At 41.1% G+C, this 21,048-nt stretch overlaps 1 protein-coding gene across 4 annotated transcripts in view; it reads left to right on the forward strand.

Annotated features, from left to right (window-relative positions):
* Positions 1-21,048, forward strand: part of nhsl1b (NHS-like 1b) — a 99,754-nt gene that overhangs the window by 6,655 nt on the left and 72,051 nt on the right. The window contains exon 1 of one of the 4 annotated variants that reach the window (XM_084953765.1): positions 10,614-16,193. The exons of the other annotated variants lie outside the window; for them this stretch is intronic. Coding sequence (XP_084809891.1) covers positions 16,154-16,193 — 40 coding nt within the window. The 5' untranslated portion in view covers positions 10,614-16,153. Of the gene's footprint in view, positions 1-10,613; positions 16,194-21,048 lie in introns of those variants that run through there. 4 annotated transcript variants of the gene reach the window in all.

The raw sequence follows: 21,048 nt of genomic DNA on the forward strand, positions 1-21,048 counted from the left end.
GTGTGTATTTGTACACTCAAAGGCCTTTACACAGATGCATTACATTTGGACTGCTGCTGGAAAATTCAAGTCAAGGTCACGGTCGGGTTTTTACACAGCTATTGTTTTTAGAGGAAAAGTGTCACAAATAGCCTGATGTTCGTTCCCAAATGTATTTCCTACGGAGAGACAAACAAAAGCTGAACTGTCAGCAGATCTCAAGTGAAATCGTGTGTTTGCCTCTAGACCACAGAAACTAAATATATGCAAATATACCTTTTTTTTTTACATGAAATATTGCAAAACATTTTCACAGCTTCTGTGTGAGTGTAAAATGACATTTCAGCAAATTTTCAGCGGCTCTCCTTTTTGCCTCAGCTTTCCCTTCCTCTGTTTTAAAGTCTCTTCCTCGCTCACTCCCTTGCTCTCGCTCTCTTTTCCTGTTGTTTCATATGGTTTCCAGACCTTTCCTCTCTCATCTCTGTCCATCCTCTACACTTTGATGTCAACCCTTATACTGCCATGCTGACCACAACAAAGACAAGGACCACGCTCACACTCTCGACTTTCTCTTTTTATAATCAGTTTTTGTCACGCTCTTTTCTCTCTTCTTATCTTTTGTTTTACCTCCAGCTATCCTTTTTCCCCTTTAAAGCATGTGTTCCTTTTTAAATGTGTTTGATGCTCATTCTTGCCTTTATTTTAAATTTATTGTTGTAATTTTATATTATATAGCAGTTAAACAGCTGTTATTACATGCCTCATGACTGACTAGCTTACTTACTGACTTACTGATCTTCAGATAATCTGCTATCAGTGTTTACAGTAGCTTGAGTTTACAAGATTTATGAATACCCGGAAGAATGTGTGTATATGCTGTGACCATATATATCAGGTTAGAGCCTTCACAGTGAGTAAAATAAACTCCAATAATGTTGTCCTACATGTTTTTGTCTGGCGTCCAGGGAAGCCTTTTGTAGATATAGCAGAACAGTGAGAGTAAGAGAGAAGCAATATAGTTTATTGCTGTGCATGAGTGAGATTAGTTATTCTTAATTCAGAAAAACCTACAAGATATCCAAAGATGAAGGCGTGAATTTCCTACTAAAAGCTGCATCTTTAGATTTCATCTTTTTTTTAAATCTTTTATCTTGACTCGTACATTTATGTAATACCGTGCACTGCTATCTACTGTATCCTGCATGTGTTATTACACATTATATACTGTAAAGCAACCTGTAGAGAAAAACATGTTTGCAGTTGATATAAAGTGATCCACAACAGGGCATATTATGAGGGTATCAACCTTGCTTTGACTTTTTTTCTTTTTTTTGCAAAAGGGACAACAGCTGCACAGTGGTGGCAAACCTGCTGCAGCATTTCATGTTTATTTTATGACAAAAAAAGTTTAAAAAAAGTGTCACGTAAAGCTACACAAACATCTGTTGGGAGCAAAATAAAGGATGGATTTTATCAAGTATTAGATTGTGGTTTATCAGTGATGTGTACAAGAGGCAGACGGAAGGAAGAAGATGGGCCGACAGGGAGGCACATCCATTCCATCCAGTACATAATGACATACTGCAGCAGGTGGGAGCAGGAATATAAAGGCTATTGTTATCCTGGATCTGCACTAAAACTGCACTCAAGGCCTGGAAACGCACCATACACACATGCACGCTCTGACTGAATGGCTGCCTGAGGAAAAATAAACAAGGATTTTCTGCCACATCTGTCACTTGTGCCACTTAACCAAAGCTCACACAGGAACACACAGGCAGAAGCACGCAGGTCGTGCACTCAAACTCTCTTAGTGGTATGTAGTGTCTATCATTAAAAGGAATGAAATGTAATGCGCCACTTGGCAGCAAATAACACTGTCTGCAGAATGTAGATCACATGAAGCCAAGGCTTCAGATTAGATGCAACAGATGACTTTGGGGTAAATTGAAATATTTGCATTTTAAACCTTGCAACGGCAGAGGCTGGTGTGAACCTCCTGCTATATTTGGACTGAATGATAAGTCTTCAGAAACAGCTGTCGGCTGGCTTTTTTCAGGCACATTTTTAGTCCCGTAAACACTGGCGACATTAGCCAACTTGAATATCCTCAGCTGAATAAACAAGTTGCGGGACAAGAGGGTCATCAAGGGTTTTTTTGTAGACTAGCTGATGTAATGTTTAATACTTGATGAACATCTCAGGATTTGTTTATTCAGACATGTGCATTGTGCAACTGACACTTCTGGTTGAACCCGTTGCTTGTAATTCATAGACCGGCAATAGCAAAATCAGTTGACAGTCTTAAAAGTATGTGAAAAAACAATATAAGGCTAGGTTTCACCAGCTGTGTGATGGAAAAGTTCCAGATGTGCATCAAGTGTCAGCTATGTTGGTTTGAGGTGATGACGGTCTGAGGGAAGTTGTTGGGTAAGCTTTGCAGTTTCACCCTCAGTTTTATTTGTCATATGCAAGCTAGGACAGGGTCCTTGTGTTTACTGATGCTGCTGGGAAGATTGTTAGAATGGTAAAATCACTATGTATCCTGAAGGAGCCATAGAGTTTTTAAAAAACTGGATCAGGTAACCCTGAACTCTCTCTTAGTTGTGCTGAAATAGGCCTAGGCTACTGGGGGTTTCCCATGATGCACTGAGTGTTTCATCTTCATGCACCTCTTTTCACTCACTATGTCAGCAGTTCCCAACCTTTTTTGCGCCACAGACCAGTTTAATGTCAGACAATATTTTCACGGACCAGCCTTTAAGGTGTCACGGATAAATATAACAAAATAAAATGATACGACCAAGACAAAAACTGTGGTATTTTGTAAATATAATAATAAACGCAAATTCACTGTGTAATTGTGTAACTTTATTAGCAGCGTCCTCCTGAAATGCGCCAACAACACTGAGAGTAACATCCTCCTCTCTGCCCCTTAACGCTCTCTGGTTGCTATGGTAACACTTAAATATTTCTTTCGAAATAAGACACAACTATAACACAGGAAAAGACACAGGGGAACCGAGTTAATGATAAAAACCCCGAAAACCATAAATTTCACCCGAGCCTCAACTCTTGCGGCCCGGAACCAAACAGCTCACGAACCAGTACCGGTCCATGGCCCGGAGGTTGTGTTTAGGCACCACTTTGCATTTAATCATTAGTTATTATTAATCTCGGTCTCTTCCACGGTGTCTATCCTCCCTTGACCCTCACCCCTAACCTGTCACGGCAGATGGCTTGCCCTCTCTGAGTTGGAGGTTACTTGATGCTTGCTCACAGGAGGTTGTGTGATTGTTGGGGTTTTCTCTGTATTGTTGCACAATCTTTACCTTACAAAATAAAGTGCCTTGAAGCAGCTGTTGTGATTTGGCGCTACATAAGTACATTCAATTATACATTACATTAGTCTGCCTTGGGGAATCATTCCATATAATGGCCTTCAGTTTTATTATGCCTGCGATCTCTAATTATTTGTATAAAAAAGTCTTAATTATGTATTTCATCAGGAACTTTTCTCTTGAATTTTTTTTTTAATGTTTATTTTTCTTTTCTTTTTGTCAGAGCTGTAAGATAATCTGCCACCTTCCTGGCAGTGGTCAGGAGGTTCATTGTCATCCTCTTGACCTAGGTTATTTAATACAATATACATACCCCACTCCCTACTTTATGGCTCCCTTTAGTGATTACATTATGCAGCTTTGGTTATTGCATGTTTGTCTGGTGATTGTATGGTAAACAATGGTCTGTGCCACCCTACTCGTCACTGTTTCCATTAGACCTATATTAACAACAGAGCACAATAAAGTGAAGAGGCTTGCTGAACTGCAGAGTTTAGTAGAATCTGCTGATCACTTTGACTTATTATTTTTTTTCCTTGTTTTTTGGCTTTAAACTCTTTAACGCTTGACTTTCCTGATGCCTTTGCCGTCACCTTAAAGAGAAGTTGAAGTAAACAAAATTCAAGACGTAATGTGCAGCCATTACCTGGTGGATACCAGCATACTTTAGGTTTACCCATATTCCTTTGAGTAAACCTAAAGTATGTCAGCTTAATGTTGGTAAAGATTATAAAAAATCTTCACCTTGCCCTGTTAGACTGAACAGTTACAACTGTCTTGACTCATCACCATAAATATCTAAGCTCACCCTGACCAATTTTACTAGCTCATTTTCAACAACCCACAAAATCGCCAGAATTGTTTATCTTTCTGTCTGATTAGTCACTGAGATGTATGTGACTTAACATGAGACTGTTCTCTCTCTCTGTCTGGTGTTTTTTTGTTTTTTCACCTTGTGTGTGTCATCGTAGTAAAAGTTTTCCCATGGATGCCTACTGTAGTGGAAATTGCCACAAATGTAGGACTGAGAACTTTGACAGGTGTTTACACTGGAAGTCTGGACTGATTTTGTCGATATGATAACATCACAACTTTGGCAGATGCAGGACTACTGAATTTTTTTCAGTGAAGTTTCCTATTCCCTCTCAGATAATTAAGTATTTAGTTTGGAAGTTCTCTCAGACTGCAAGCTCAAACTCTCAAACAGTTAGAAGACAAATTCCTGCGAGTGCAACAGACGTAAAGATGCATAGTGAGAGTTTTGAGTTGTTTTGTTTACTTCTGTAATTTCTTTTCAATTAATTACTCAAATGGGCATCGGTATGAAGCCTTTGTTTTTCCTTCTTTTGCCTGAAGCACTTTCTCGGCTCATCATTAATCACTGTCTCGCTGCAGAAGGCTCCATGGTGTTTGCATGTGTGTCTGAGAAAGTGTGTGTCACTGTGAAATATGACATACTCCATAAAGGAATCCCCATTGACTACTGAATCTTCCTCTGTAGCAGCTTTAGCTGTCTGCCTCATCCACAGAGACCTCATTGTGCATATATGTGTGTGTGCCTTCACTTAAACTTATTTGTGCTCTTCCAGTCTTCCATTCATCAGTATTAGGGCAGCCTGGTGATGGAGTGGTTAACACTGTCACTTCACAACAAGAAAGTTACTGGTTCGAAGGCTGGCTGGGGGCTTTCTGCTTTGAGTACATCCTCTGGGTACTTTTTCCCAGAGCTCTTTCCATGCATTTTAGGCTAATATTGTTCTAAACTGGCTATGGATGTGCAGTAGGTACACGTTTGAACAGAACAAAATAAAGTGTTGTATGAATGTATGGATAAAGTGTGACTTTTACTGTGTCAGTAAAAATAGAGAAGCACTATATAAATTTGAGTACATTTACACTAAGTTCTCTGTTTTACCAAGGCTACTACAAGCACTCCATTGTTTTTCTTGTGACATTACCAATAAGTTTGATGTGTCACATGGCCCTCTTCCTATTGAAAAAACAAAAGTTGTATCCAAGATGGCTGACTTCTAAATGGCCACCATGGTCACCATCCATCTTGAGGAGTTTGCCCCCTCACATATACTAATGTGCCACAAACAGGACTTTAATATCACCAACCATTCCCATGTTATTACGGTGTATCCATATAAATGGCCCACCCTGTACCATGGATGTTTTCTTTTTAGCACTGTGTACCTCCTTGCAACCAGTTTCCTTACAACTTGTGGTTGTCAAGCAGTCTGTGACGAATCTCTAAGCCTCGTCTTTGACAAACAACTTCATAATGACTGCTAACAACCTCCACCAACCACTTGCCAACCTGTCAGGCTTTTTTTCTTCTTCTTGCAGCTGATGGTTTGCAGGGGTCGCCGATCAGTGTCTCGGGCTGAATAACTGTGGCCCAACAAACAGCAACAGAAATTTCTTTATTGTTGTGATTTTGTCTGTTAAACATGAAACTTGCCTAAGGGGGGAAAATGAGGTTCAGGGACTGGTTGCAACATGTGCTGACGTCTATCAACACTCAGAAAAGAATAATAACTTGGATAAACACATGTAAACAATAAGTCACTGGCCTTGAAGTGGTAATGTGGGCTCTCAATTGTGCTTTTCAGTGCATGGTTTGTGGATCATACCTCACACAAAGAGGAAATAAAACTAGTGCTAGACATGCACAGTGATCGTCCTTGGGCATAGGGATTCACTGTTCCTCAGTAAACCTCAGCATGTCAGAACACTCAGCTTTATTAATGTTAATACTTGATGATTATGAGATGGTGTATTTATTCTGGTTTTTGTTGATACTGTTGTGTTTGACTCGATCACACCTTCACGAGTTTGTTGATAAGTTGCTTGGAGACAAAACAAGGCTCTAATTGTGATTAACCAGTGCACAGATTTGGTCTTAGCGTGGTTGGCCACACACAGAACGTCCTCGAGTCAGAACATCTGTTAAGTGAAAGTGGATGGAGTAAAGGACACGGCTTGCTTCCACGGTCCGATTAAATGTTTCAGGATTGTTGCATTATTGACAGAGAGAGACGCTGAGACAGCAAGGGACCGAATTTATTGATTTACTTTACAAAAAAACTGTTGAACAGTGTACATATTCACATTCAAACACACACAACAATAGTTTTGTCCAGGTGTGTGTGTGTTTGTGTGTGTGTGTGTTCAAAAGAACAAGAGAGGACATTAATCGAGGCCCTCCCTTGCCACACAGTGAGAAGGGATTTTTTTTGGAGTCGGTGACGGGGATTATGGGGAATATTATTTCATATGGCTACAGAATGGTTAATCTCCTTAAGCTCTGCTGGAGTCTGCACACCCATTTCTGTTACTGCCCATTAATGGAGGCTCCATGTGAAGCTGAAAAGACCAGGAAACAAGGGTGTGTGTGTGTCCATACAATACCTGTTGGTTTATAAATGTTGAAAGATGGTTAGAAACATGAAATTATGGATAACATTAATTAAAGGATCCTTTTAATTATGTTGATATTTGAGCTTGTTTTTAATACAATAGTAGTTATGTTAAAGTTCTTGTGAGGTCATGTGAATGGCTTTGTCTCATGTATTTCAACCACATTGTCATTCAGGTGCTGTTGCTGTTGGCTCAAGCTTTTCTCTGTCCCACACTCTGAGGTTTACGCTGGCTTCAGAAGGGGGCAGATTATAAATACAAACCTGCTTTTTTTTTTGTTTTCTAATGAGATTCTTAGACTCAAATTTGCCTCCTAATCCAAAAGCGCCCTGCTCAAACAGCCTTTGCAATGAAGTGAAAGCCTCTTGGACTTGAATGGTCAAACCTTTTAGGCACTGATATGTGTTTTGGAGGCTGCTGCCAGCTAATGTCCTGGTATATTGACTCAGCTGTGTTTTTGACCTTCTGTCTGTGTGTGTGTGAAAGGAGTGTGTGTGTTTGTGCGTGTGCTTCAGTGAGACAGGCTGTCACCGTCATAGCTGTTTGATTTGGTGTGTTCCCTAGTGTCAGGTGTTTTCTTTTTTCTTTTTTCTTTTCTTTTCTTTTTTGGAGTTATTATTATACACAGGTTGCCAAATAGCTACTGATGTAGCTTCCAGAGAGTGGACACCACTCACACACTTCACTTTAGTTAATTCAGCTGTATCCCTGATCTGCCTGCAGGAGAAGTGTCTGTGGAAAACGACTGTAAACATGTCAACTGTTATAATAGCAAATAGAAAGTTAATTATGGTTAAAAACATAGACGGTATAAAATATGCCAATTAACAGACTAATAAAACACTAGAATTTCACCATCAAAAGTGAAAAACTAATCTTTTGTTCTATACTTAATGTGACCAGATGTCCCTCTTTATGTGGGAGTGAACTGGATTTTATTCCTTTCCCTCCTGTCCTACATCTTGAGATAATGTCCCACATTTTCAATTCAATTCAATTCAATTCATTAAAACTTTATTGATCCTGAAGGTTGACCCCAAAGGAAATTGGGTAATTGACTGGTTCTCCACTTTTCTTTTCGATATATATGAAGGGAAGTCTTTTAATTACAGTCAGAAGATCATGTACTCATCAGGGAAAGTTACAATTAAAAAAAAAAGTCCCAAATTTGCAGATGTTGGTGAATATGATGAAAACTAGCACAAAGCAAATTATATAATCAATATAATCTGAGAAATCTGAGTTCTTTGTCTTTTTCTGTTCCTGAAGACAGGAAGTATGTAATTGGTTCTTTTAATTGCCATAAATTTATTTTAAATTAGTTTATGTTCAAAACATGTCAGCCAGTAATGGAAAATGCTTGGTGCAATTTTAAAATTCCTACAAAAAGTAATACCAATAAAATGAAAGTTGGTGGTGCTGTATCCCGTTTCTTTACAACAGAGATCTGATAAGTTGCCTGTCAGGCGTGTTTTCGTACAGAATCCTGCAGAGTAACAAATGTTTTCATACTGAAAGAGTCTGGAGGCACCGTGGTCCCAGCTGTAGGTTATGAAGCAGACTTGTGGTACCGGTGTATCAGGTAACTGTTATTGTGCGCCTGTCAGTGGTATCATAAGGGCTGAAGTCACCGTAGCCCAGTGTTGAGTTCATTGGTGATCGAGAGGGATCTGGTTCCTACCTCAGAGCGCTTTTGTTTGTTCAGTGTGTGCATGTTTCAGGTTGTGCTGTAAGTGTACACAGACGCGGTGTTTTTGTGTCATTTTAATCCCCTCCTCTTGTTTTCTTTAACTTGATCACATATGGTTCCAGTGCAGGTTGTATTGTGTTTTTGATAGCTAAAACAGTTAACTTTTTGACTGCCTGTGAGAAAATGCATCAGCATATAACAAGACCGAGAAGAGAGAGAGGATGTTTCACCTTTTTAATTACTTTCTGTGCTTATTTGTGCGCAAATGTCTTAATTTCTTTTTCCTCACTTGCATCTCTTTCTCGGTTCTTAGTGAGAATGTGAGGGGTTGGGCAAATGAGTACTCCTTAAGTTTTAAGCAGCATCACTTGCTTGTAACACAGAAGTAGTTTCCATGTGATGCATTTATGGAACTGGAAAATCCTAAATGATGGCAGAGTGGGAAAGATTTCCGGGTCACAGGTGGAGAGAGGACTCAAAGAAGAATAAGTTTGCATAATGAAAAGCACCCACAGTCTGCCCGTTTGCCTCCTGTGATCCTTAGATCTCTCCATCTATTGCACTCTAACACTCGCACACACAAACCCACACATTCCTTCTTCGTTTGATCCGTTAGCCTCGGTGGGGCCCACAGTAGCTAAAAGGGTGGCACCACATAAAAGAAAACCCCCTCCTCTCTTCAGTTAAGTACCCTCAACCCCAACAGTGTGCTTCTACTCTCTGCTGGGATTGAGATGATTTCACCCAATCGGCTGCCTCTCCTACTGTCAGGGCCTCTTCTCCACCCCACCCCCAACCTCTTGGAAAAACTTGGGTCTAGAGACCCAAAGGTCCTGAATGAAGCTGGAGCGGCGAGGCAGGTTAATGGGGCCGGTAAGGACGGTTGCCCTTGAGGGACCAGACCCTGAGTCCCTGAGCCCCCTGGATGTTTGGAGATGAGAGATGAGGATCTTTGTTGTGGGAAGACTGAGGCAGTGATGAGTGGTCTCGATGGAAATTGCAGATCCCCTAGGGCTGGAAGAAAAAAAACAGGGAAATCCCTCAATCTTTCTCTCTCTTTTTTCTTTTTAAATCATTCATGAAGAAGTCTGGTCTTTGTTCGGCATTCTATCACCCTGTTTGCTGCCTTGTCTTTCGCTTTAATATCTGCTCCTGTCAGTGTTTCTGTCTTCATTTCTCGCTTTGTCGATCAGGTTGGAGAAACATTTATTCCTGATCGCTCTCCTGGACAAAACCTGAGCGCAGATGCAAACAAGCTTGTACTCATACTGTAATCGTGGGGTGTGTGCAGGCGCTCAGTGTGTACTGTATTGCATTGTAATATCACTGTTATGTCCTCTTCTTTGTCCACTGTTCACTCCCTTTGACTGAACTTTCCAAACCAGTCAGTCAGGCTCACGGTATTTAGCACATCTCCTCCTCCTTCTCCTCTCATCATCCTCCCTCTTCCTCTTCCCTCTTCTCTTGTTTTGTGCATCTTTTCTTAAAGTGTTTTTTTCTGGATTGATCTCCGTGCCGTTGAGGCTGACAAGTCAGACAGGGCTATACACAACAGCAGGGCGAAAGAAAAAGAGGCTAATTCCCCCTGGCAAGACCAGTGAAGTTGCACACAAACACAGGCATTCTTGGCCAGTCTCGATCTCTCCCAGCATGCTGACCATTCGACAACAGTTCCAACTCAGTGGCTCCATAGACGGAGGGGCAGCTGTGACAGGGAGCGAGCGGAAACGAGAGGGTAAAAGAGAGGAGTTGAAAAGGCGAGAGGATGGTGAAATGCAAGAGGATTAAAAAAAAAAAAGAAGAAATGAGCAAAAATGGGGGAATTGGAGGCTTTTAACACACACATGACATCACAGACACACAAAAAGGAACTAGTGAAGGCATTTTATTTTACTTTTTTGGACACATTTGGAAACTTGGAAAACATTTGCACGCTATTTATAAAACTGCTATCGTTGCAGCCATGCTACACTTCATAACTATACACCGCAGCTATGAGCCCCTTGTTTTTTGGATTTATGAGCACAATTTTAGCTGCCTTGTTTCTTTTTTCACATTGTTTTACTTGTGGGATTAAACTATGTAGGAATTTAGGATTTTAAACAATTTTTGTTGATGGAAGCAAGAAGGAGAGGGGGGAAAGTGGGAAGGGTGAAAGGGAGGGACTAGCAGGGAGTTTATGGTAAACAGGCCTAATAGCATAACTGGGTGTCCTAATTGGTCAGGGATGAGTGTGCATTGTTCATGTATGTGTGTGTTGGGGAGAGAGAGTGAGGCTCTTCAGGAAAACAGCTGTCTGAGTGGCTTCTTAAGGCTGGGGGTATTAGGTCGGACGGAGCCCCCTTAACTGGCTAAACCGTCTAAACACACACACCCCTGTCTCTTCACCAGATGGGAACCCAGCCCAGTAGGCTTTTCATGTGGTTGCGGGCTCAGGGAGTGGATGGGAAGGGAAGCGGTTTCAGGAGCAGGGAGGTGACACACGAGGTCTGAGCAGTTCTCCTCCTCTCCTCTCCTCCTTGTTTCATCTCTTTGTTTCAACCAAACACTTTGAGAAGTCGGGGTTCATATTTTTCAGGGGCTTGCAGTGACACAGCGGTTCGCGGTTTGGACTCGACCCCAACAGTTTTCCTGTTGCTGCCAGAGTTTGGGCGGAGTGTTTTGGGTGTAGTTGACTAAGTTTTGCCACATGTGAGGTTAGGCAATTAAAGGTTGCACCCCAATACTCTGAGAAAGTCTTTCTTTTTTTTTCTTGCACACTTTGTCTAAACACTGATGTGATGCATGCGCGTAGAGATTGAGTAATGCTGGAATTAATCATCTGACTTATAAATATCCCATAACTACATCTACAGCATGACAAATATACCCTTAAAAAAGCTGTTTTTGCAAAGAATAATCCTTCTGCACTGACAGATTAACCCACTGAATTTTGAATTGTGTGGAGCTACTAAAGTCTGCCAAGCTCAGCCTCTCTCACATATTACTTAATCTCTTCCCCCATCACCCAATCCCACAAAGAAGCCCATTGTATGAGCTCACATCTACTACCGACCAGCGTAGACAGCTTGAAATGTAGTAACACCATAAGTCACATGGACACATGCATGCACCCACACACACTAATGCACTACTTTTCTCTGGCTGGCTTTTTTTGTGGGTCATTGGGACACTGTACATGGAAAGTGGTGACATTTGTATGTGTGGACTTGTGCTGTAACAGTTTTAGATTTCCAAACTGGAAACACCTTGATGGGAATTTCATAACTAGTCTCTGGGCAACACAGAGACAGACCAGTGGAGTCTTTTGCACTCCATATCTCTTGCAGCACAACTGGAATTAATTTGTTCTTCCTGTCTCTTTATTAATTTAGTTTCTTATCAATATGACTGATAATGATAGCAAACATTTGTAAATGTATGGTCTGCATTATTAAAACACAGTTATTAGTATCATAGTCACACCCAATCCGTTGCTTTCGCACTGTCTGCAGTTTGCGTCAGCGTTGTGAAGACACTGTATTGAGCTGACTCGTAATCACTGAGCCGTAATGGTGATGTTTTTCATTAGTTAGGCTAATGGCTATGATCTCATCGGTGGAAATGATTGCTTTGTGATGGCATCCAACACAGAGATTGCTGTTTACCTCCAGCACAGCTTAGTTTAGGCTGACAATGTAATTTTTCCAGGTATTTTATTATATTTTTAAAGAAAAGGAAAGAGGGAAAAACAAATCCATCGGAAACTAATCGGGCGATGTGGAGGTGTCTTTCTCTTTATAAATGTCTGTGATCAGCTTAAAATAAACTTTTATTTACAGGAAATCCTGCTATTGCAATTAAGTTGCCAATGATACATTGATGTTTAAACCCCGGTCTTAATCTTATAATAGGAGACAATTTGAGGTAGAAAATCACCGGTGTTACTGGTAACTCTAAAGATGGCTTTGTTCTATTCAGTAACCAACGACAGTTCGACAACACTCTGCACCACCCACCCTGCGGTTCAAATGCTCCCTGTCCTCTGCCTGTTGATACATTTCTAGCTAAGGTTCAGCCTAAATATGGAGATTTTTCGAAACATGGACTCTTGCAAACATGATCTTTTGGGTCAGGCTGTGTGTGGCTTGTGTGTGGCTTTACAAGCCACACACAGCCTAAACTTTGGTTTTCATAAACAGTTTTAAAAGCTGGTTTCTCTGTCCAACTAAACATAAACACAGAAATTAGTCCCCTGGGCTCTAATTATAGGACTCCTCAGTGGCTGTAGTGTTTTAGTGGGGCACTTAGGAGACTGCTCATTTTCCAGAAATCAGCTTTCCCAGATCTCTATGATGTTTGTACTGAGTACATAATTAGCCTGGCCTAATTTGGGTATCTGTGAGAATAAGACCCAAGGTGAAAAGTCCAGTTTGTGTCCTTACAGGATGCATTGATGATTTTAGGGGATAATGTTTACTTCATTCATGGACACAGTCTCACATGCACTCACTGCTACTGGTTATTGTGTTTCCAAGCATGTAGCTCTGAACTGCGGTCGGTGTGCCCCGCTACTGTGTGGTGGTGACATGTAGTGATAGGCCTTCTGTTGCTGTCTTTCCTCTGCTGCAGCCCTCCACTGATGCTGTCCAGACACACACACTCTCAGGCACACGCATTGCTGCCTCATGATAGCTCAGCTGTCTCAAAGCTAGTGCCCAGTATTAAAGAAGTCTGTACTTCCTTTAACATCTTCATATTTTTTCCTTCTGTCTGCTTATTCCTTCACCTGTCTCTTTATTTCGCTAAGCTGTAGCAGTGATGGGATACAGCATGACCAAATGTTTTTAAGCTCAATCAGTGGAAAGACAGCGCAGCTTGATTTATGGTAAATACACGTGTGTGTCTGTTTGATTGTGGTTGTGTCCATAATTGAAACCCTTGTCAATTTGTTCCCATGCCGATAATAAGTGTGAATTAAGCATCAAATGCTGACGAGTGTGAGAAAAAGTCTGGTCTCACGGACACTTGCGACACACACACACACTCTGCTCATGTGGCAGTGTTTTCAGTCCTGCGTGTCGGCTCAGACCAAAGCCGCTGAAGCACAATATGAATCTGCACGTTTGTACGTGTGTGCTCTTTTATATTTAAAACACATCCCTAACATCAGTGGGTCTGTTCAGAATTTCTGAAGGTACTGAGGTGTTTGTGTTGTTACTGTTTCACACACTGAATTTATTGCCTTTGTGTCTTTTCTTTCTCAGTATTTGTTGTCATATTTGTCTTCTGCCACTTTTCCAAATTCTGGATGTTTTAGAGACAGGAAGAAGAAGAAGAGGAGGAAGAGGAAATGCAGGGCGCTTGGAAATAGAAATCCTTGCTTTATGGAAACGTGCATGTTTACATGCTTTTGTGTTTCTCCGAATGCTCAGTTGTTCGCAGTTGTGGCAACAGCTCTCCGGCTTTTTGCACGTACCAGATTGTTGATACGTACACTCTGCCAGGCAGAAGAAGTTAGAGTGATGTGTGGGAGGAAGAAGAATGATAAATTCAGCGATGAACAGAGATAGAAAAAGTGTGGAGTAAAGGGAGTCAGACAGCGGATGCTGTGAATATGCAGATAGTCTGCACGTGACTCCGTTGCTCAGATTTATTCAACTCTCCCTGCTACCTTGCTTTGGCATTCAGGTTAACCACCTCCTCCCTGATCACATTTCAGACCGTGAACCATGAGCTAACCCTGTGATAGCTATACATTTCTCAGCATCCTGTGGGAGATGCCACTGTCAACTACATCCTGTTCCATTTCCTGACCCCGTCACCATTCTCCCTACACCCCAGACCCTCGACAGCACACTCAGAACGCAGAGGAAAAATGCTCTTATTAGGACAACCGTCTCATCCAGTCGCCTCCCTTAGCTTGTTCTTTGCGATTGTTTCCCAGTCCAGCCACAGGATGTGACACGTCTCTCGCCGTTGTTTCCTGCTGCATTGGAAAAGTAGAGCAGCAGTGATGAATTTGTCTGCGGAAAGGGTTAGCCAAAAAGGTTTCCGCATGCTCTGCAGGTTATGATTAAAGCAAACAATGTAAGCACCGGTCCGGAAAGTGTTTCACACACATAATTACCTTTTTTTTTTTTTTGAGTTTATTTTATATGGAGACCAACCTAAAATTTTGTGCATAGAACAGACAACAGAAAAACATAATAGGTGCAAAAAGTAACCACATTTAAGTCTGTCTCAATAATCAAAATTGGTTTGGTAGAGTCCCGGCCTTTTCTCTTCTTAATTGTAAGTGGTGTCTGTAATTGCATCAGGTTTAGAGGACCTCTTTGTGTACCAGTGGAGGGGATGAGGAAACGGGCCAGGAGGCAGAGAAGGAAAATGGTGACAGGATGATGGGACACTTGGGAGCAGAGGGTAAAAGTCAAGATGCTGCTGAAGAGGTGAAGAAGGTTGTTTTAGAAGTGTAGAGGTGGGGAGACCTGAACCGAGCATTGAGGATGGGGGATGTAAGAGTTATTTTACATTGTGGCTGGACCAATGAAACAACATGATAAATGTGTAAAATTACAGAAAAGTTTCTGCCACGTAATTAAACAGACTGTCCTGTAATTATAAAATATAAAGTTTTTAATGCACCCCTTCACATTTTCTAAAGCACATTTTCAATTCTTTGCTGGGCTGATTTTGGACCCCGGGCCTTATGTTTGACACCCCTCCTTTAAGACATAAAAGTTCGGAAGGCGAGACAGGTAGTTGGGAACTTGGAGTCCCGTACAAGCTCGCTTTCTCATTGGTGGCTCAGATCAAATGAAACCTGCCCATTCTTCAAGCTTGATTGCTCAGCAGCTTAAACGCACAAAGAACCTATTTCACAAGTGTGTGTTCTTCACGGCGTATGTACCACTGACCCCCAACTTGATACTCAAAGGGGCCCGAGGACCCGCTAGAAGAGAGTGTGGACCATGCCTCATTGCCCTGGTAACAGCAGCCTCTGGCAGATAACAACTGCATCACCGTAGCAACCTTGGGGTTCAGGGGGGGTCACCACTTAGGAGCTCCTTTGAATACATCACTCCCCTCACACACCCCTTTTTCTTCATGACAGGTTTTTGATTGGCCATCGCGTGTGTGTGCTCTCCACGCGTGCAGCGAGGCGGTACAGACACCGGAGTATGTGATTTGAGCATGTGAGTGTATACAAGTCTTTGAATTGACGTTAGAAGTGAAATTGGACTTTTTGATGCTTTTTGATGTAGCATATTAGCTGTGTAGTTATTAGATAGCATCATGCCTGTTAAAGGGATTAGGATTTGGGCCCGGAAGCAAAGGAGGAACCCCTATGCAGGTTTGTGTGTTTGATAGTTTTGGAGTGTATGTGTAGAGACAAATTGTTTGTACACACATAGGAACAAATTCAAGAACCGCGGTTGTGTTTAAAAACTCAGCAGACTTTTAATGGAATTGTCTTCAAAAATTTGCAAGAAGATGGTGTGAAGTCAGAGGCAGAATTAAAGGAGTCGAGCGAGAGACTGGGAGCTAAAATAGGAAAATAAAGGTGTGAAGAGTGTGAATTGGAAAAGAAAGGTGGGGGAGAGATACAAAACTGGTGGTAATCAGCAAACAGTGCAGTGTAGGCTGAGAGCTTCCTTTGTTCAGACTGTTGGTTTTCTGGGATGGGTAAAGAGAAGCTGGATTCTGAGACTAAGTTGAATAGTGGACAGAAGAGTGAATGGAAAAAGACGGAGATACAGATGCACTTGTCATTGCAGGTGAATTTGATCTATTTTCTTTCTATTTACACAGTATTTAGGTTATGTTATCGGTCACTACTGCTGTGAACTTGAATGATTAGTTAAACTGGGGATGATCGTAAGAGATTATTGAGCGAGACAGCTAAGCAGGTTGCTTCTTTTTAGAGGTCAGAGGTTGCAGCCTTTGATGCAGCTTTAACAATAGCGGCGTTACTCGGTAATAGTGTTGCATATAATTTGATTTTTTTTTTTAAATTTACCCTTTTTTTTACTGTATTATTAATCAGGACTTTCATCAGCATATGACACCTTTGAGCACTGATGATGAAACACTTGCTCTTTGTGGCTAAAAATTCACAAAATTGTCATGATTTAGATACTGCGGCAATAAACTGAGTCCTGTTAAAGCCTATGTTAACACTGTCTGTATCTGTTCAATTTGATATCAAACACCTTTTAATATAATTCTATAAAAGTTGATTTTTATTAAATTTACTCAGATTGTGTACCTAATGATGTGGGAACTCTGGAAGTTTTAATTAAATTTCTCCATTGTACTGTGTACAATAGAAAAACTAGACCCTGTACATTGTATACATATCCTTTGACATGCAAAAATCTTGAGTCACGCTTCATTTCTTTATGTTTTGCTTGGAAAAAAAGAAATAGGTGCAGTGATTTATTGAAGGGTGTGCACACATGAATGGAAATTCAACGCTCTTCTTTGGATGTTTCTGCCTTTTTGTGTTTTTTCTCTGCTTTAGTAATGTTGAGGTCCGGGTCTGAGGAAGCCAGTCTATAACTTATTGTTACTTTTCTATGTTCATAATTGCATCGATTTTGGTAAGATCTCCAACACCACTGGCTGAAATTCAGCCCCAAACTACAACAGAGCCTCCACAGTGTTTTAAAGATGGCTGTAAACACTTATTGCTGTACCTCTCTTCTGACCTCCTCTGTAAATATTGATGACAGTTAAGCCAAAAATGTTAAATTAGGTTCAGTTTGTTCCTTTTTCTTAAGTATATGACATTCAGATAATATGAAATGATAGTTTTTAGGCCTGTAACTTAATCCTTTTGTGCCCCACTTGTCCAGTTTCTTCAATTTTAAGGACACACTGCACACCATGTAGGTATGGTAAGTTTTTTTTGACTAATAGCTCTTTGGGAATCACCTTAAAGGTGCAAAAAATGCTCCTTTTATACCAACACAAATATTGAGCCGCTCACCGAACCATGCCGGTTTCTCAGCGATAGCGTTAGCCAATGCATAACTAATATGACATGACAGATAAATGTTAGCCACTGATAGGCTGATGACAATCAAGAAGATTTTTATTGGCCGATATTAATGTTTGGCAGTGTTGTGCTTAGTTGCCAGCTAGTTAGGTACAACAGGCCAGCACTAATGCAGTCTAAGCAGTCCTGCAATAGGTCCAGCATTAAGGTAAGTAATAACAAATATTTATTAATTAGAGTTCAGTTCAACAGCATTTCAGATTAATCTCCAAAATGACCAGTTCTTCTTTAGTATATAGCATATAAAATGTTTTCAGAAATAATAATTTGTATTTAATTAAATGTGAAAAAATAAAGTAATTTGCAGAGACAGCTTGACTGAGCGATAGTGACTGTTTGGTCATTTTTTGCGTAGCAGCAGGAGAGATTTTATTGATCTGTATCACACAGCAGGACAGTTTCTTGCTCCTTCTGCCAGCCTCCCACCACACATGTATACGTACACCCTTACCATGCAACACTACTTTCAACCCCTCCAGTAATCACTGATCCAAGGTGTGACATTGCTCATTAGCTGAATGAAACCGTCTTGTATTTGCTTTTTCTGACACAGAACTGGAATCATAGGAGTGGCTCAAGAAGAAAAATCTGAAGTCATGTCCTCCTTTTGAATCTCTATCTTTGTTATGTTATAGCTTCAGCTCCCGCACCTCCCACCCTCATGCCCCTTCATGCTGTCCCTCCTCCTCTGTCTCTTCCACCTCCTCACATCAGCCTTAGTGGCCTTGATGAGCGCTGAGTCATATAGAGCTATTGTGAACATAAGGTTCCTTCTAAGACACGCACAGAGTTGAGTACACCGTGTGTTTCTTGTTCACTTTTCAAACCTTTAAATATTTTTCTGTGTTGCTTCTGGAAAAGCATCTGAAATGAATGCAGGTTAGGTGGGATGGACAGCATGGAAGCTTAAACATTGAAAGGAACAAACGGTCACGAATAACCTCTAATGTGACTTCGAGGAACCATGTTGGGTCTCTGTGCCAGTAAACAAACATTTCCTCTTTCTCTCAGGCATTAATCACGTGGTAATTGAGTGCCTGTCAGTTGTTGTTGCGTCTTTATTTTGCTGTGTCTTTGCAGCTCCATTATCTATGTTCACTCATTCTGAATCACATCTCAAACGTGTCGTAACACAGCTTTCGGGGTCGTCCTCAGTTCACAGAAGAACTGAGCAGCATGAATGAAACTCTCGTGGGGGGATTTTTTTGTTATTAGGCGTTTACCGTTGCACAGCTTGCGACTTGCACATAATAATTAAGAGAACTCCAGATTGGAGCAGAAGCCTATTAGTAGCGTACCACTGTGGTGAATAAATTCCCATTTTTATTTTGTCTTACTGGTTCTAACTGGTTCTACAACTAACTGGGATGTGCTCAAAGCACTAGGAGGGATTTGATTTTGTCAGTGGGAAATGGGAAGTGAAAAGAATTGCAGACATATTCAAAATCTGCATGGATGTACAGGAGCGAGTCACTGCTGCAATTTCCCAGTCTCAGTGGGCTCAGATCAGGAATGCAATGATTCAGCTGTTTTGACAGTCAAATGTAAATCTGAGCCAATTTTCTCAAACACCATGATTTTGAGCTCATTTTACATCATGGATCACATACAACCCACTTTGATCTGAATAGGGCCGAACTTACTTACTAAGGCCGAAGAAGTTTAACTGCACATTTAATTCCATTTAATATAAGAATAAAAAGAAGTGCAAATTCAGCAGCACGTCTCGGTTTTTCTCCGTGATAAAGAAATGCTGCTGAAGTAAATGAACGACATCTATGTCAGCATGTGTAAAATTACTGAAAAACTGCAAAAAATTTTTATAGCTGATGGTGAAATGCTGATATTAAGTCAAGAGGTTAATGTTTACCTCTTGACTTGATTAATTAATTAATTTAGTGTAGTATGAATTACAATGGCGAAGTCCCTTATTGGTAAAATTGTAAAGCTTGTGAAAATACAGTTTAAAGTCCAAAATCTATGCAACTATTCACAGTTTCATCCAGATTGTCGGATTAGAGTCTTTTCCAGGCCAATTCTGGCTCTGGGACCTTATGTTTGACACCACTTATTTAGACACACCAGCTCTCTTTCTTTTCTTGGTCAAGTCTAATCTCACTTCATATTTGACAGTGCTGCATTGTGCTACTCACTCAGTTGAGGTCAACACAATTGCTATCATCCTCCTCTGAAGGCTAAAAATCTCCTCTTTCATACTCTGATTAGGAATGGTGAAAAGACCTTTCGCACCTGCATGTATCACTGAGCATGCCTTTAATTTTTATTGAACATGGAGGCACTTCATTTCTCGAGGTCTGGGTTTGAGTGCATTAATGGTACGTTTGTATGGACAAAAGTAGGGATGGGTATCGTTTAGGTTTTATCCGATACCGGTGCCAAACCGGTACTTTTGAAACGGTGCCGGTGCTTAAACGGTGCTCGAACCAGTGCTTAAAGAATGGAGAACACAAAATTGGTCCAAAAACCTCTCATGTTCAGCTGTTTTTTTGTAAAAAGATAACAATGTTAGCCTTTTCTGCAGCTATGGGGCATATATGGTATCACTCTTGGCTGGAAGCAGTGCTTAAACAATGGAAAAACACAAACTTTGTCCAAAAACCTCTCACGTTTAACTGTTTCCCACTTTTTCTTTGGTCATTTTAGCCTTTTTGGCCAGGGTGAAGGGAGTATCTGCCATCAAACAAGAAGACAGCCGCATGTAGCTATGATGATGTTTGCTAGTTCACCTTACATGCATTAATGTAATAACATGGTTAGCCTACTCAACGTAAATTACACACAAACAACATTAAGCTACTCACGCAGAGAAGAACGGCTGTTGCTGCCATCATCATCCGTCATCATTTCGGCTACACTGGCAGGGCTAGGGGCCAGGACTGTACTCTTCGGTTTTTGGGGGATGTTGCTAACACCGGGTCCGATAACAGGCACCACACCCGCAGTAGATGTGCACGGTGTGAGGTCTCGCAGCAAGCTATCAAATACGGTGCATTTTTCGGCTTTTAAAAAAAATGCTATGCGTCACCAGGTGTTTCATCGGATTTGAGGTGTTACCTCCTTTGACAGTGTCACAGTATCAGCTTAAAGCACTTGTTGCAGGCTGCTGAGTTTACATATGTTGCTGTGAAGTACAGCCAGACTTTTGACCGCTTCGCCTCGGGCATTTTTAATCTGTAGCTCTGCTCTAAAAGAACGTACATACCTGGACCCGCCTACTATCCTCGGAAACGTAAAATGATTGGCTAGAATCTAAAGTGTATCACAGCTCAGGAAAAAAAGCACCGAAAAAAAGCACCGAAATGTGCGCTGCTTTTCAGTCTGGTTACTACCGTTTATGTCAGAACCGGTGCCATCATGGCACCGGATACCGGTACCCATCCCTAGACAAAAGCATATGCCGAATGAATCTAATGTCATGTTTCTCTTCTCTCCACGTTTTGCGATCGCCCCTCAACATCTATCCAACCACTTTACCACTCAACGTGTAACTCCACAGGTAAGTGTTTTTTTTGCCATTTTTTAATGATGTTTTGTAATACTAGAAACTCCCC

This window comes from Perissodus microlepis, chromosome 15, assembly GCF_051167445.1.
Source record: "Perissodus microlepis isolate ML-2025 ecotype Zambia chromosome 15, ASM5116744v1, whole genome shotgun sequence".
In the NCBI taxonomy this organism is placed as follows: domain Eukaryota; kingdom Metazoa; phylum Chordata; class Actinopteri; order Cichliformes; family Cichlidae; genus Perissodus; species Perissodus microlepis.